We start from the raw sequence: 16467 nt of genomic DNA, 5'->3' as shown, positions 1-16467 counted from the left end.
CAATAGGACTTTATTTCTAAAATTTGTCCTACATTTTCTAGATGGCTTCATAAAAACAAAGACTCCCATGGGATTATTTATGTCTTAGTCTTGTTTGAGAACAAATATTTGTTTACTGGCGTGTTGTACTTCCACTTGTTTCTTCTTCTCACAGTAAATTATTCATACTGTATCAAGAATGTTTTGCCATGCCTGAAAATATGCAAATATTATTTACAAATGCATCTTATTTGTTTTGTATTGTTATTTTAGACCCAGAAAATGAGAACGTTGTGATTTTTTTTAGGGCTGTTGCATAATAACTGAATTCTGGATCTCACCTTAGGGCGGGCAGCGTGAGCTCACTTCCCTCCACCCTTTTTCGAAGATCTCTTCCAGGGAGTGCTTCGGAGCTGCGGTACCCTCAAGGTGGAGGCTCCCTCCCAGCCGGCTACGGCAGCTCCTCTGGCGGGGTGGTGGTCAGGAGGACACACCGCGGCCGGTGGGGGGGCAGTAGAGATGACAGCGGCAAGGTCTTAACCTCACAGAAACATAATCATGACGATCTTGATGTTATTTGTTCTTAAGATGATAATTTACTGCTTTGTCTTTGTAACTTTTCCATTTTTAAAGTATGGTGACTGGGATGGCAGTTCTATGATGGGTCCTGGGTATGAAGGTGGAGTGGAGGGAGGATGCTCTGATGATGAGGACGACAGGGAGACTCTGTTTGGATCTGAGCTGCTCTCCCCCAGCGGACAGACAGATGTACAGACTTTGGCTATCATGCTACAAGAACAACTGGAAGCAATCAACAAGGAGATTAAGTACGATTTATTTTGATAATATTATTCTTAATACAGTAAAAAAAAAAAAATATATATATATATATATATATACATATATATATATATGTATACATACATATATATATATATATATATATATATATATATATAAATATATATACTAGCTGTGGTCGCTTCATAAAATAAATAAAAGGGTATGTCATGTTCACTAAGCTGCATGTTAAACCCTTACTCACACAATCTTTCCTCAGATGTCCAGCCATTTTTTATATATACTGTATGTTTTGCCATTCGGTTGTGTTTTTCTGGTTCTTCTTGAGCTGTTGGCTACATTTCTCTACACTGCATCTAGAGGTATTGCAACATCTGGTCTGTATCTTCCTGAAATCTTGCAGAAGTATGGACTAAATGGAGTCCAGTCTAGACAGCTCTGTCCATATTCAGAAGGAGAGCATTTAGAAGCCTCAAGGCAGTCGATATTTTTGCCTGTTTTTTGAAGGAAGTAGGATTTCTGTTATAATAAAGGGAGTAAATAGCCTCCCTTTTTTTTCCTACAGGCTCATCCAGGAGGAGAAGGAGAGCACAGAGATGAGGGCAGAAGAAATAGAGAGCCGGGTCAGCAGTGTGGCTCTCGATGCCTCACCTCTTCCACCTTCCTCGCTGGGAGGACGGGACAGTGTCGGTAGGGGGTACATGACTCCATCCATCACCTCCTCCACATTGGCGTCTCCTTCGCCACCCAGTTCTGGACATTCCACACCTCGGCTGCCACATTCCCCTGCCAGGGAGTCCGAAAGACAGGTATCATGTCAATGTGAGAAAGTGTTGCATTAATTAGATGGATTTCCGGAAGCTGACCCGATTCTTTTCACCCTACAGAACAGCAAAGAGGGTGAAGAATGCAGAGCACTGGCCCTGATCGACTCAAACCCTCCTGTTCCTCGAGCACTGCGTTTGGACAGAATGACACACACTCACCCTGGGGCAGGCCTGGACGACCATCGTGAATTTCGCAGGTACTCTAAAGAAAGGCTCTAAACAGATTAGCTTTTAGATGCAATGTCTGCAATGATTTCATTTTTTCCTTCCTGTGCTCTTGTAGTCTCTCTGCTGATGGTGCCACCACGGCTAGCCAGGACTCCCTCCACAAAGCCAGCAAAAAGAAAAGCATCAAGTCATCCATTGGTCGTCTCTTTGGCAAAAAGGAAAAGGGGCGTATGGGTGCACCTGGACGCGAATCTGCATCACTGGGTCAGTTACTGGAGAAACTGCACATCCTGCATGGTTGCATATACTATCTTTAATATCAGAGCACCCTAAACAGTGAGGACGTTATCGGTTCTAACTACAATTTTTAACCTTCGATCTCTTCAGCCTCAACGCCCTCTGATGACCTGGGTTCAGCAGACCCCTTAGGACTGACCAAACTTGGGACTGGGACAGTGGAGAAAGACAGACGCAGCAAAAAGAAGTGAGATTGGTCACTTTTTTACATATAAATGTTATTCAGAAAGCTAAGGTTGAATGTTATGCTGATGACACCACTTTATATGTTCCATTACAATACATAGATGCTGTTTTTACAGTATAACTCAACTGAACAGCTTTTTACTGTCATAATTTTGTCAAATCTAAGGCTAAAAAGATACCATTATGTTGGATATGAAACTGTCGGATTGGCTTTTGGTCTTTGTTTTGATGACCAGGAAAAGGCGAAACTGCTTAGTCATGGTTCTTGCAGCTTTAATAATTTTACGAAATTTAATCCACACTTTCCCAAAAGGATTTAAATTTCATTCTGGTTATATTTTATCTTTATTTTGTATAGATTTTTATAATGCTCTGTACAACAGTATTACTTAATTTTCACTTTAAATAGGTCCAAAATGCTGCTGCTTGAATTATTTTCTATAATTTAGTGAGGAAGCAACAGTGTAGTACTGATGGCATTGTGTCATATATCCCATTACAACCTACTTACAGTGCTTTTGCAGTAGTAGCTTCTATTTGGTACAATTTGCTGTACCTCTCGAAGGTTTTTCTAATTCTCAGAGATTTGCAAAAAGTGTCAATTTTCCAATTTTCCTGTTTCCTCTAGCTTTACATAGCAGGATGACAAGATTTTTGCCCTCTAGCATCTACTTCTTGTTCATTTCTCAGATTATTTTTAAGTTTTTTACTTTCCTCAAGGCATTAGGTGAGAAGAAGGGTCATTGCCCTACAGTTTGTTGTGCAAGATGCAGTTTTAGTCATTTTTTGTTCTGTGTCCTATATACCATTGCTGTGATTATACCAGTATAAGATAATGAGCTATGAGCTATTGTGACTCCCTCATTGGGTCATAATCCCATATTTAAAGGGGACATAACAGAAAACACATAAATTTGGGTATCTGCGGTGTCAGCCGACCCACAAAATGTGAAATAAGCCAACCCATTGCTTTGTTTATTGTCCACCTATGTCTGAAAAATGAAATCTGACTCATCTGTGCTCCTTGTGATGCCATAATGTTAGTCATTATAATAGAACTCAACCCTCACCTGGTATCTCCACCCACGCCCATGGAAGCATGCAGCAGTACTTGAGTTGGCACACCCCTGGATAGAGAGGGGCATGAAAGAGACACATAATGTTATGCAATAAGCTGTGCAAAGCTCAGGACTGATTGATGATGACAGAACTTATGATCACCATTATTAAACATTAGTACTCATTGATTTTACTACCTGTGCATCACATGTACACCGCATTCCACATTATTATGCAAATTACATTTTTCTTTTATTTTCCTAAATATTAATGCAGTTGACATTCAGAATATTTTTCAAGTCATCAGCCGTTAGAGCATAATTCAAATGTTTTTGAACAAACTTCATAATGATAACCATTATTTTTTTAAGAATACTAAATACTAACGCTTGACCCGTTTTAGAAGTAGTTTTGCAAACAGTGGCTTGCTTTAGCTTCAAAAGCATTTGCTAATGCTATTGTAGCTACATTAGCTTATGTATAACATAGTTACCTTTGGACAACGACAGCATCTTAAGAACGATTGATAACGCAACATGGTGAAAAAATATGGGACTGACAAGAAATAGCTACACAGAAACCACATGACTCAGAGTTTAGTGAAAATAATGAAAAACATCACTGGAAACCTCTTTCTCCATCTGAAAGACCCCCCAAAACACTGCATTTTATATATTGGTGCATTTGTATTTTATGGTACTGAACTCTGTCAATTGGGGAGCCATATTAGACAGTCTGCTAGTCGTTTTCTGATTGTTCCTAGAGCCCAACTCATGACCAAGGGCCATGGGATTTTGTAGTCCAGGCCATCACTTGTGAATGACCCATGTGTTTAATCTGTAATTAGCTTTAATTCTCTCATATTCTTTGAAAAAGTGTTTATACATTGAAAAAAAAATCTTACGAAAGCATGTTGTTACTTGGTAAGAAAGGTTCTGTAGAGGACACAGCTCGGCAGGAATGTTACCGTATCAAAGATCCGAAGTTTTCTATTTATAAAGGAAGACTGTGGTAAGATGAGATATGAAAAAATGAATCTGTCAAACTTGTGTTTTCCACTCTCTCTGCCAGGCACGACCTGTTGGAGGAAGCCTGTCGTCAGGGTCTGCCTTTCGCCTCATGGGACGGTCCGACTGTTGTCACATGGCTGGAGGTGAGGCATGAAACAGCAGTGTTAAACTGGAGGCTCAGTTCAGCTCAGGGTATGGATATAATGTGTCACTAATGTGTTTATATTGCATCCTCACTGAGATAAATTGAAACAGCTGGGGTAATTTTAGTAATAGGGTCAGGTTAGGGCGTGCACACAGCTAAAAGTGACCCTCACCTGATAGTTTGTGAAGTATCATCGTGACACTTACATCCTCTTTCTGTTTATCCAGCTGTGGGTCGGGATGCCGGCGTGGTACGTTGCAGCATGTCGTGCCAACGTGAAAAGCGGGGCTATTATGGCTAACCTGTCAGACACAGAGATCCAGAGGGAGATTGGTATCAGCAACCCTCTGCACAGACTCAAACTACGACTGGCCATCCAGGAAATGGTCTCCCTCACAAGTCCGTCTGCACCTGCAAGCACTCGTTCTGTAAGACTCCAAATAAGAAGGCATACAAACAGAAATATCACATTCCCACACAGCTGGACATAAAATGAATTTGTTTACTGTTTACAGTCGACCAGTAACATTTGGATGACACATGCTGAGATGGAGTCTCTTACTGCTGCCACCAAACCAGTAAGAATATCACGTTTCATACTGCATACAGTCAGTATTTTAGGATAAAGTCTGGTGTATGTTTATAGCTGTACTGTTTTTGTTTTGATTTTGGGTAAAGGTCTCACATTTTTCTTTTTCTTTGTCTCTGATTAGGCGTGTTTGGCTTCCCCTTTCCCTGACTATTCCTGTAGGATCTGTTTGGATGTAGTGCTTTTTCCAACTAATTCTCACTCACTAACAAAACTTTTCCTCCCTCTGCCCTCCCCTCTCTTCTTCTCATTTGGATCCTGATTCTCTGTAACACGCACAAACACACGCTCCCCCTGGTCTTGCCCTCTTCTTGCGACTATCTCTCCCTTTCTCTCTTTGATTCCTTCTCTGCCTGAACCTCAAGGAGCAAAAAGAGTTCAGCTGGGATCAGGTATGTTTTTGCCATTAAAGAAAAACATCAGTGTACTGTGTCATTTAATGTTAAAGCCATTGTTCATGAGAAACGTTGGTTTAATATCCAGGAAACACAGAGTCTCTAATTCACTAATAAAAGACTCTGACCAGAAAAAAAAAACTCCAAAAATTGTATATTGTTTCCCCTCTTAAGGTCCAATTCACAAAGCATATAGCACTGATTTTATCAGGTGCAAACATGCTAAAAATGTTGTCAAACACTGGCATCCTTGTTGACATCTCCACACATGTGGATGAAGTGTCCAACTGGGAAAAATAGTTATGTAAAAGTAACAAGGAATCACTTTATTTACACTCTTTCAATGAACTTTAAGTCACACATAGGTCGAATCATTGTCGTTATCACTGGAAATTTTGCACATATCACCTTAATATTATTACAGGCTCTTACAGGCAATGGTCATATACTATTTAGCATAGAAACTGTGCAGGTTAATGAGTAGATTTAATCTGACACAAAAATAGACTTTAACATACAGTTCTGTTAAAAAGTATTTACCTCCCTGATGTTTTTTTTGCATATTTGTCACACTTAAATGTTTCAGATCATGAAAAATATTTTGATATTAGACAAAGAAACCAGAGTAAATACAATGTGCAGTTTTTAAGTAATGATTTGTTCATTAAGGGAAAAAGCCATCCAAATCCATCTGGCCCTATGTAAAAAAGACATTGCCACCTAAACTTAGAAGCTTGTTGTGCCACCCTGCACTGTAAAATGCCACATCCATTTTACTCAGAAACATTAAGTTGAATTAACTCAGTTTTCTGTAACCTGTTCTAAATACTCACTCTAACCAAGTAACTTGTACTTCTTGGCCATAACAACTAAAGGGCTCAATTAACTTTAGTTTACTTGGTTTAAACAAAGTTCCTGAAAACTTGAATTAACATTTGAATCTTGGGTTTTAGCAATTAAAATAATTTATTTTAAACTAGTAGTGAATACTTAAATAGTTACCTAAATAGCACACTAAAAATAAACACATTTTTTAACTCACAAAAGTCAAGTGTAGTTTACTTGTTATTTTTGAGGCAACAAGCTTCCTTATTGTTTTATTATTATTATTATTATTACATAATAATTTAAAAAAAAAGAAAAAAAATAATGATTAAAAAAATAATTATTATTACATAATTATTATTATTATTATTATTTTTATTATTATTTTTATTATTATTATATTATATTATTATATTATTATTATTATTTTATTATTATTATCATTATTATATTATTATTTTATTATTATTATTTTATTTATTGTTTTGTCCTTATTGTAAGCTCAAGTAATTTTGTTTTACAGTGTGTGTGGCAACAACTACAAGCACGCATTTGTGATGAGTCTTTTACATTCCTGTGGAGGAATTTTTGGCCACTCTTCTTAGCAGAATTGTTTTATTCAGCCACATTTGAGGGTTTTCAAGCATGAACGGCCTGTTTAAGGTCAGTCCACAGTATCTCAATAAGATTCCGGACATCGACAAGACCACCCCAAAACTTTCACTTTGTTTTGTTAAGCCATTCAGAGGTGGGCTTGCTGACTTGTTTCGAATCATTGTTCTGCTGCATAACCCAAGTACGCTTCAGCTTGTGGTCACAAAGTTTTAAGCCAAATGAAACGAGATGATTAATTAATCAATTATTATTGAGTCATGAACACTGACCTTAACTGAGTCAAGTGAGGCCCGCAGGTCTTTAGAGGATGTTCTGGGTTCTCTTGTGACCTCCTGTATTGATCATTGATGCGCTCTTGGGTTAATTTTGGTTGGCCGACCACTCCTGGGAATGTTCACCACTTTTCCAAATTTTCTCCTTCTTCTTTGTGGATAATGGCTCTCAGTATGGTTTGCTGGATTCCCAAAGCCTTAGATTCAGCTTTGTAACACTTTCAGGTTTCATCTGTTCTTGAATTCCTTTAGTTTTAGCATGATTTGTTGCTTTTTGAGATCTTTTTAGCTAACTTCACTTTGTCAGACATGATCATAATCAATTCCTAATTGAAACAAAGGGGAGGGTGGCTTTTACTGTTTTTTTTTTTTTCATAGGGCCAGGTAAGTTTGGATGGATTTTTCCCTCAATACATGAAATCATCATTTTAAAATGCATTTTGTACTTATTCAGTTTATCTTCGTCCAAAATTGAAATGTGTTTAATGATCTGAAATTTTAGGGATTATCTAACACTTTTCTTGTGTTTTGTGAATTTGGTCATGCCTTTTTTGACTCATTTCACATCATTGACGCATTTCAGACTCTCTCCGGATCCCAAATATAGTTTCTGGCTAGCTAGGTTTATCTTTTATTCCCTTTCATAATATGAAATATTATCTTATTTGTTGAGAAAAGACATGATGATGAATTTATGTTTCATTTATGTAAGATGTTTTATGTTTGCATTTATGTAAGATTTTAGCTAACACTTTCTCTGACATATAGAGGGTGAAATGTGGTACAGTTCTCATAAGATGGTAATAATGAAGGATCCATATGGAGGCACACTTAGAGAAAGTCGTAAAGTTAACCATTCCTTCTGCAGCATTATTGTGCTCTGAGAAATCGTACCTCCAAAACTCTATTTTTAAACAAAGTTAAACTAAAGTTTTGAATTTATGTATGTTAATAGAATATGGTTATGTATTTTAGGATTGTTGTATATCTTGCTCATGGAGCATCTTTTTTTGTCTTATTTTCATCCAATTGACTCCACCACATTCGTCCTCCTCCAGATCTTGGCCTATGGAGACATGAACCATGAGTGGGTGGGGAACGAGTGGTTGCCAAGCCTGGGTCTGCCGCAGTACCGCTCCTACTTCATGGAGTCTCTGGTGGATGCCCGCATGCTCGACCACCTCACAAAGAAAGAACTGAGGGGCCAGCTGAAGATGGTGGACAGTTTCCACAGGTCTGAAACAAAGATTTATGACTTGCTTTTGTTTTTCAGTCATGGCGTAAGAAGTATTTGATTTTAATCTCCAACATCAACCACATTACAAAGCTTACATACTACAGCATCTCTCAGTTTTATAAACTGAAGCCAATAAACCATATTCACATAGCACCTACTTGGCTGTGAGGTTATGTTTAGAATAGGACACTCAGATGTTGTTTTCATGTCTTACTGCTTGATCCAGGTTTTTTCTTATCATTTAAATCATGCAAAACTGAAAAATTGTCATTAGTTAATCATTTTTCTAAGGCTGGGTACCACTAGATCATTCCACAAACAAATGAGCACTAAACCCAGTTTTTTTTATCTTTGTTAACCTCTCGAGGAACATCTAGGCAGAATTTGTTCAACAGTTCATAATCAGTACATTATATATCTACTAAAATACTCTAGCACTTGTTGAAGAGGCTATTTGCATGGATATGAACACTGCATGCCTTGAGAGTTTGGCTTAATGTGGTGTAAGTTCGCCTTGAGCAAAAAAAAGGTTGAATACCATTGCACTAAACAAAAGTCAGAGCATTAGACTACGCACTTGCTGTGTGTGGCAACAATTTCAAGGTGGTAATTCCACAAACATGAGATCTTACAGAAACAAAAAAAGTTTGATTAACTAGGAATGCCAAGGTACCGCATTTGATAAATACAATTCTGGATCTCTGAGGCTCCAGCTTGATTCAGAGTTGTGAAATTATCACAGTGACACCTCACCCTCAAGAATTATTGGACCAATTATCAGTTGGGACAAGCCTCGTATGGGATCACACACCATTGATCATTAATGGGTCCAGATTTTAAATTCAAAGGAAACTCCTGCACACCATTCAACTTGCAGAAAAGGTTTATTCATTTGGAACATTTTAGTAGACCCTCATTGGGCAAACTCTGAATTGTTGGATACGTTACCCTCCAACGCACCTCTGTTAAGAAATGGATGTGCATTTCCCCATCGCAAAATTTAATGAGTTCATTGACACACCTTTTTTCCATGAGAAAGCATAAGTCGTCGTTTCAGCGCTTCTGTTCACACATGTACATGAACATGTGCTTACAACTAGTGTGTAGTACAGGGTATACACGGGTACGCAGTGTAGGGGTTGACTGATTATCAGCGTAGTCAATAAATGAGGCTGATATTTGGCATTTGACAGATTATCAGTATCTGCATTTTATTTACCTGATTATCTGTAAAATTAATTACCTTTCTGAAACTCACATCATATAGGACAAGAAGAGACACAAGTTGTAAAATATTAAATAACTTTTGAACCATAAATCAAAGCCACTTAGTTTTTGTTCCTCTTGCAGCCCTCTGTTTTTTCATTCTTAGGATGCTATCCATGCCTTCATAGCCCTTACAGAGGCTTTTTAGTTAGCCTTAATGAACAAGTTTGTCGAAAAAAAATAGTCATTATTGTTTGTTGTGTGTCACATATAAATATCAAACCCAGATTGTCCGAAAAGAAAAGGATGTTTAGATGATGATGTTGATGTTTTTTAAGCAATATGGCAATAAGTCAAGGCGAGACTAAATTGTAAAAAATGGCTTAGGGCTCAAATGGGGTTAATAAAAACGAGTGCTACCTTGGTTCCACCACAAGATGTGTCCTCCCCTCTGGCTTTAATTTCTCCCTCCACAATCTCACCAAACGTGCTGTATGCAACACAGTCTGATTGGCCCGATTTCACATGAGATTTAGCCAATCGCAACTTCAGCCTGAGTGCCACTGACACAGTAAGTGTATGGCATCACTTCATAATAAAGGCATATCAGTTCCAAATATGGGTTATAGGTCTCATGACCTACTCATAATTGGTATCTGTATCTACCCTGAAAACTACTATCAGTCGACCCCTAATACAGATTATACCCACTGCTCAATGCCCTCTGATGAACACTCACTAGTATGCTGCGTTTGATTCCTTGGATAGAAAGTCATAGCATGCCATACTGTGCCTCTGAGTGGCAACTATTGAACAAGTTAAAAAAAAGTCCTACTTTTTTTTACATTTTACTCATAATTTTATGCGGCAATGTTCTATTTAAGACTTTTTAAAAGTAGTGGCCCCATTTAGAGAAAGTTTAGCAAAAAATGTGGTTGTGCCTTAAGGCTTTGGGATCAACAGGCTATATTTATTTATTTATATCAACAAGAATTGAGACGTAGCAACAAAAGAATGCTGACATAGTGGTTATGCTCATCTCTTTTCCTGGTTGTATATACCAGCAATGTCTCAGAAATGGCATATTTATGTTTCTAACTTACAGGGTGAGTCTTCACTACGGCATCATGTGCTTGAAGCGCCTGAACTATGACAGGAAGGAGCTGGAGAGGAGGAGGGATGAGAGTCAACACCAGAATCAAGGTGAAGCATCTTCACGGTTCATATCAGAGCAAACATAAATGCACACTTCTGCTTAATGCTGATCTGCCTTTTTTCCCTCAGATGTGATGGTTTGGTCCAATGAGCGCGTGATGTGCTGGGTGCAGTCTATAGGTCTGAAAGAGTTTGCAGACAACCTGTTAGAGAGCGGGGTACACGGGTCCCTGCTGGCCCTAGATGACACCTTTGACTACACTGACTTGGCCCTCCTGCTCCAGATACCAAACCAGAACACACAGGTAATACTCCAACTGTATTGTCTAGTATGACTGATGTTACCTCATATGCTTCCTGTTTGCAGAGAAAATCCTGATTTTAATTAATGTATTTCTTTTTAAACATTTTCAGGCACGGCAGCTCCTGGAGAAGGAGTACAACGCTCTCATCTCTATGGGAACAGAGAGGAGGCCTGATGAGGTACTACGATAGAAAATATGGACGAGGTCTAAGTAACATCACCTTTTGGTTTGTAACGAAGGGTTTTGCAGCTTAGCCCCTAATCATGCAGACAAATAAATACCTTTTACAGGATGTCTGCAGGGTCTTCAAAAGTATATGGATTTGATAAATCCATTAAGTGGAAATGAAGGTATTATAAAGTATTAAAAAGTCATAAATGCAAAACAAAACTGGCTTACATTTTGTAGAGTTTTTTTATTTTTTATTAATGAAAAAACAAGGATTGAGCTTGTTTTTCTGCTTTTGTTTTTATGATTCGTTTAATCAGACAAGAGATTTATTTTTATTTAACTTTTTGTCCGCTTGAGTAGAAAATCAGCCCTTCCATTGTCAGCTAATTTATGGTTTCAAATCTGAGTTTTATCCCCATTGTCCAATCTCACAATGCTTCAAGAAAGCTACAATAATTGATATTGTAAGTTCTCCTGAACTTGTAACAAAAGAAGTTCATGTATTGGCCAAATGATGCTGCTTGGGTACATTGCAGACTGTTGATTTAAGATCTGTGAAAGAGAATTATTCCTGCGAGAAGGAGATCTTTTGTTTCTAACTCAATCTCTGTTATGAGATGATCATACCTGAAAAGAGGGGAAGTTGTCCAAGCTTATCAATTTTTTCCCTTTGTTAATAATTTACAGGATTTTTCCCCTTAATTCCTTGTAAACAGTAAAGTTAAATCTTTTCATTCTTATCAACACAGTCTTTATTACAGAAGTGCATGCTCTACTGCTGGCAAATTAGCATGCCAAATTGGTTCAGCTGTGTTTACACCAGTTCTAATTGCTTAGTTACAGCATCCACGGCTAAAACTGTGTGCCTATGTAACTGTGCCACAACAAACCCTTTTTGTCAAATACTACTCTGTTAAATCCAACTAATATACAGTGATTAGTCTCTAAGTGTGATGTTAGTCACTGTAAATCACTGGTGTTTTCATCTCCTCTGCAGGACGGCACCAAAACATTCACACGCTCACCGTCATGGCGGAAGATGTTCAGGGAGAAGGACCTCCGCGGAGTGACAGCCGACTCCTCAGAAACGTTACCCGCCAACTTCCGTGCCTCCGCCATCGCAACCCCCTCTGTCACTCTGAGGAAAGTCCAGAGTGAAGGTGAGACACTGACATTATCGAACACGCACAAAAACATAGTTGGAACATAAAATAGTTGGTGTCTGAGGCACTGGTAGCCACAGAGCCATGTCTGCTTACACTGAGATTTACACAAACTTCTGGTAAAAAAAATCAATGAATTAAAGGTTACTGTGACTAATTGTTTTTACGGTACATGCTACTTAGTGGTTTCTTTCTGTTTAGAAATAACACGTGTGTTTATACTAGTCATGCTTTGTCCTACAGTGCTAAAACAAACATGCTTGAGTTAAAAACATGTGACTCAGTTTATTAGAGGTTAAAAATTGAATAGCTGTTTCACTGGTCAGCTTTCACAAGTCTGAAAGCATTTGATGATTAAAAAGAGCGGAATTTGCTTACTTTAACGGCTTTTAAATAACTACACAATCTTTTTAGCAGTTTTTGCCATAAAGATTTTCTCATCCTTCCAGGCTGCCATACTGATCTCGGACAATACCATCTGTTATTAATTCAGCATAAACAGTAAACTATAGATCTAACAATGATAGTAGTGGGGTTTTTTCAATTAACTTTAGAATTTGTGGTTTCTGTACATGAGTTGTTTTTTTTTTTTTTTTTTTTTTTTTAGCTCTGCTGTTTTTCATTTTGTTGGTTGAACTAGCTCTAAGAGACTGTTCTTGCACATTTGAGGATAAACAGGATTAGATAACACAGAATACAACATTTTTGTCATTGCACAAGTGCAATAGCACAATAAGAGAATAAATAAATACAAAGAATCGATCAGATGCTTTGCTAAGTTACGTGCAAATCAAGTATGAACTAGCTTGGAAGTTAGTTTGACTGCAAACTATACAAAATATTGTCTTAAGCCTGAGTGATGTCAGCTGTTTTATTACTGAAGAGGTCTTGTGAAGCCAGTCCTTAGATGCCATGTTGAAAACTTTGTCCCAAATTAACTTTCAGTCAGCCTAGAAACAGACAAAGAGACGGAGCTGCAAGCAGTTAAAACTTGCTAACTTGTAGCCGTATCAGTAACTTGTATGCTTCTTATGGATAAGTTAGTATACATACAAACAACCCTTCATGCAGTGTGTGGCCATAAAGAACATAAACTATGCTAAACAAAGCTGTTTTGTTTTTTTTGTTTGTTTGTTTGTTTTCTTTTTACAAGGCTGCAGTTGTGCTTATTTCCGCTGTAAAAATGAGCATTTTAACATGAGGTGTGTATATGGCTCCTGTTGTTTCTGCAGCCAGCCTCTAGTGGACACTCAAGGAACTGCAGTTTTTGCACTTCTGCATTAGTTTCATTTTTCAACCACAGAGTTCTCTGCTTGACTCAGGCTAGCTGTCAGCCTCTATTTTGGCCTATTTCTTTGCTGAGCTTGACTAACAAAGCAGAAACGTTTGATTTGTGCTAAGCATGGATAGAACGTTAGAGACCGTTAGTCTCCATTACTGTCAGAAAATTCAGTTTACAGATGTATCTCAAAAAATAGAATATAATGAAAAAGCTCCTTATTTTCTGTTATTTAATTTAGAAAGTGAAACATCCATGTATTATACATTCATCTCATATTACAAGACTTTTTTATCAATGTTGGCGATTATGGCTGACAGCTCACAAAAAAATCAAAATTCCACTATCTCAAAAAATTAGAATAACACTAAACACTGGTCCAAAAAATATAAAAACTTTACAAATGTGGCATCATTTAAAAGGGTAATAAACAGGCTTTCCAACGGTATAAGATTTATTACTAAGAAGCATTGGTACAACAAAGAAATAATGTACCAAACACATATTTCCTTACTTTTTGTTTTAAGTTTATAACACAGAAATGTTCTGGAAAATTATGCTCAGTTATAGATCTCCTTTTGTACAAATTACTGCATCTATGCAACATAGCATGGAGCCAATCAGTTTGTGGCACTGCTGGGGTATTATGAAGCACCTTTCAGCTCGTCTGTACTGTTGAGTCTTGTGTCTTTCATTTTCCTCTTGATTTTTCTCCAGAGATTCTCTCTGGGGTTCAAGTCAGGCAAATTGTCTGGCCAGTCAAACACGATGGTCAGGAAACCAGTTTCTGGCACTTTTGGCTTCACTGTGGTCAGGTGCCAAGTCCTACTGGAGAAGGAAATCAGTATCTCTAGTTTTACTCAAAACTGATAGAAGTAAACTCAAAGAAAATGTATAAATCAAACTGTGGCTCATTATTTTTTTATTCCGTTTTTAGATGTTTTAGCAGCTTTTGTTTTTGATATGTCTGTCTCTGATCTCTATCACCTATGTCTATATTAATAATTGTCTTTTCTCTGTTAGTAAACTCTGGTCCGAGAGGAGAGTCAGCGTCAGTGAGGACATATTCCTGCTAAACGACAAGCACACCAGGTGAGAAAGCACCCTCACTCATGATTGTAATCTGTGCCTAAAAATAACCTGTGCGAGCTCAAATCAAACATTTCATCTCTGCTTGAGCTTCTGCAGTTCTTTATCCATGTATTTTTCCTTTTTTTGTAGATACCCTCCTACTTCTTCCGAATCCTAGGGGAGAAAAAACACATTTTCATGGAGGAAAAAAAGGAGGATCCAAATCAAATATGGACACTAGAAGATGACCAACAACATTCAAGGCAGACGTCTTGAAGAATCAAAGACACTGAGTGAATGCTTTCTGAAAAGATGACAAAATAATGAGTGAATGTCTGTTTATCCATCCCTATCTCTCTCTCTCTCTTTCTCTCTCTCTCTCTCTCTCTCTCTCTCCATCTTCATCCATAGTTGTGGCATGACGCTGTTTGACTCCGTAGAAAGTGGCCTGTAGAAAGTGACCATCGCCTATTGTGAATACATCTTCTGTTTTTTGAGTGAGATGGCACTATTGACACAATGAATTTATAGTTTTAAAATCAGAGAATGCATTCCTGTTCAGAAAAACAACAGAACAACACCCCAAACACGCATCGTCGCAGGCGGTTAAGACTGACAATAGAACATACTCTGCCTAGTAACAAGAACAATAAAAGAAGAAAACACAGTCGGGTTTGGGGCGAGGGCACTACAAAGGGAGAGTGAACATGTACACATAGGAAAAGAAATGTATGTTCTTAAGCCATAACAGACATGTGATGCACAAATATGAACAAGAAAGACAATGAGACAATTAGAAAAGTGCTTTTACGACAAAATCCAGTTCAAACTGGATTTAAAAAAAGAAAAAAGTTAAGCATTTGTGTTAATATGCATGCCAAATCAACCATTTTAGAGTGAACGTCATGATATCAATCATCTAATGATGTGGAAGCCTGGGGACTTTGTAAAATGTGTGTATTTTATTTTTATCATTTTTTATGATAACTGCTATTGTATGTATGTATGTATGTACAGTATGTATGTGTGCGTATTAAACTGTATGTTCATTTCATACTTAGTTTTAAGTAATTTCATTTTCAGGTTGAAAAAGGAAATATGTTTTAAATTATGGACATTTAAGATATGCTACTTGTATGTGTACATTTTGAGAAAAAAATCAAATTGTGTTATGATTTAAATTCATATTATTGGAGAGTAGTGATGATAATTGAATATAATAATGATAATAATGATGATACTGATTGTAAAAGCTGTAATTAAAAAAACATACCTGTAAAATGCTGCTGAAGGAGTTATTTAAAAATTCACCAGGAGTTTACAGAAGATCTCAGGTAAGATGCCACTGAAACACAGATGATGCTTACTTTATCGATAAGATTAGTGGTTCTCAGTGGGGGAAAGATTTAACATCACATCCCAAAACAGCTGATGACTGCTGTCATGTTTTGTTTTGTTTTTTGGTCATGTTTCTAGTGGATTTTTGTTATTAGACATATTTGCACTGTGTGTGAAGTTATCCATCAAGTTAGAGTTTACCATGGACTCTATGTGCTCTTAAAGGATGGTGCATATTATTCATCAGTATGTTTTGCCTTGCTATGAGGGTGACTCTCTGCTTTGTTCTTGCCAGAGGAGACCCAACACAGATTTTCAAGAGTTACTGCAGCACTGTCACATAGGGAAATATTTAAGACTTTAACAGTGTAGTT

At 37.5% G+C, this 16467-nt stretch overlaps 1 protein-coding gene across 1 annotated transcript in view; it reads left to right on the top strand.

Moving 5' to 3' along the window:
• Positions 1-15954, top strand: part of LOC121528287 (liprin-alpha-3-like) — a 29823-nt gene extending 13869 nt beyond the window's left edge. The window contains exons 14-30 of the mRNA XM_041815652.1: positions 326-512; positions 613-806; positions 1346-1589; positions 1668-1804; positions 1891-2039; positions 2163-2259; positions 4389-4470; positions 4700-4900; positions 4988-5050; positions 5427-5453; positions 8227-8402; positions 10717-10814; positions 10896-11071; positions 11181-11249; positions 12240-12402; positions 14708-14776; positions 14906-15954. Coding sequence (XP_041671586.1) covers positions 326-512; positions 613-806; positions 1346-1589; positions 1668-1804; positions 1891-2039; positions 2163-2259; positions 4389-4470; positions 4700-4900; positions 4988-5050; positions 5427-5453; positions 8227-8402; positions 10717-10814; positions 10896-11071; positions 11181-11249; positions 12240-12402; positions 14708-14760 — 2116 coding nt within the window. The 3' untranslated portion in view covers positions 14761-14776; positions 14906-15954. The remainder of the gene's footprint in view (positions 1-325; positions 513-612; positions 807-1345; positions 1590-1667; positions 1805-1890; positions 2040-2162; positions 2260-4388; positions 4471-4699; positions 4901-4987; positions 5051-5426; positions 5454-8226; positions 8403-10716; positions 10815-10895; positions 11072-11180; positions 11250-12239; positions 12403-14707; positions 14777-14905) is intronic.
• The last annotated feature ends 513 nt before the right edge of the window (positions 15955-16467 follow it).

This window comes from Cheilinus undulatus, linkage group 20 (assembly GCF_018320785.1).
Source record: "Cheilinus undulatus linkage group 20, ASM1832078v1, whole genome shotgun sequence".
Classification (NCBI taxonomy): domain Eukaryota; kingdom Metazoa; phylum Chordata; class Actinopteri; order Labriformes; family Labridae; genus Cheilinus; species Cheilinus undulatus.
The sequence above is the reverse complement of the archived record's forward strand: the minus strand, read 5'-3'. Positions and strand labels throughout refer to the sequence as shown.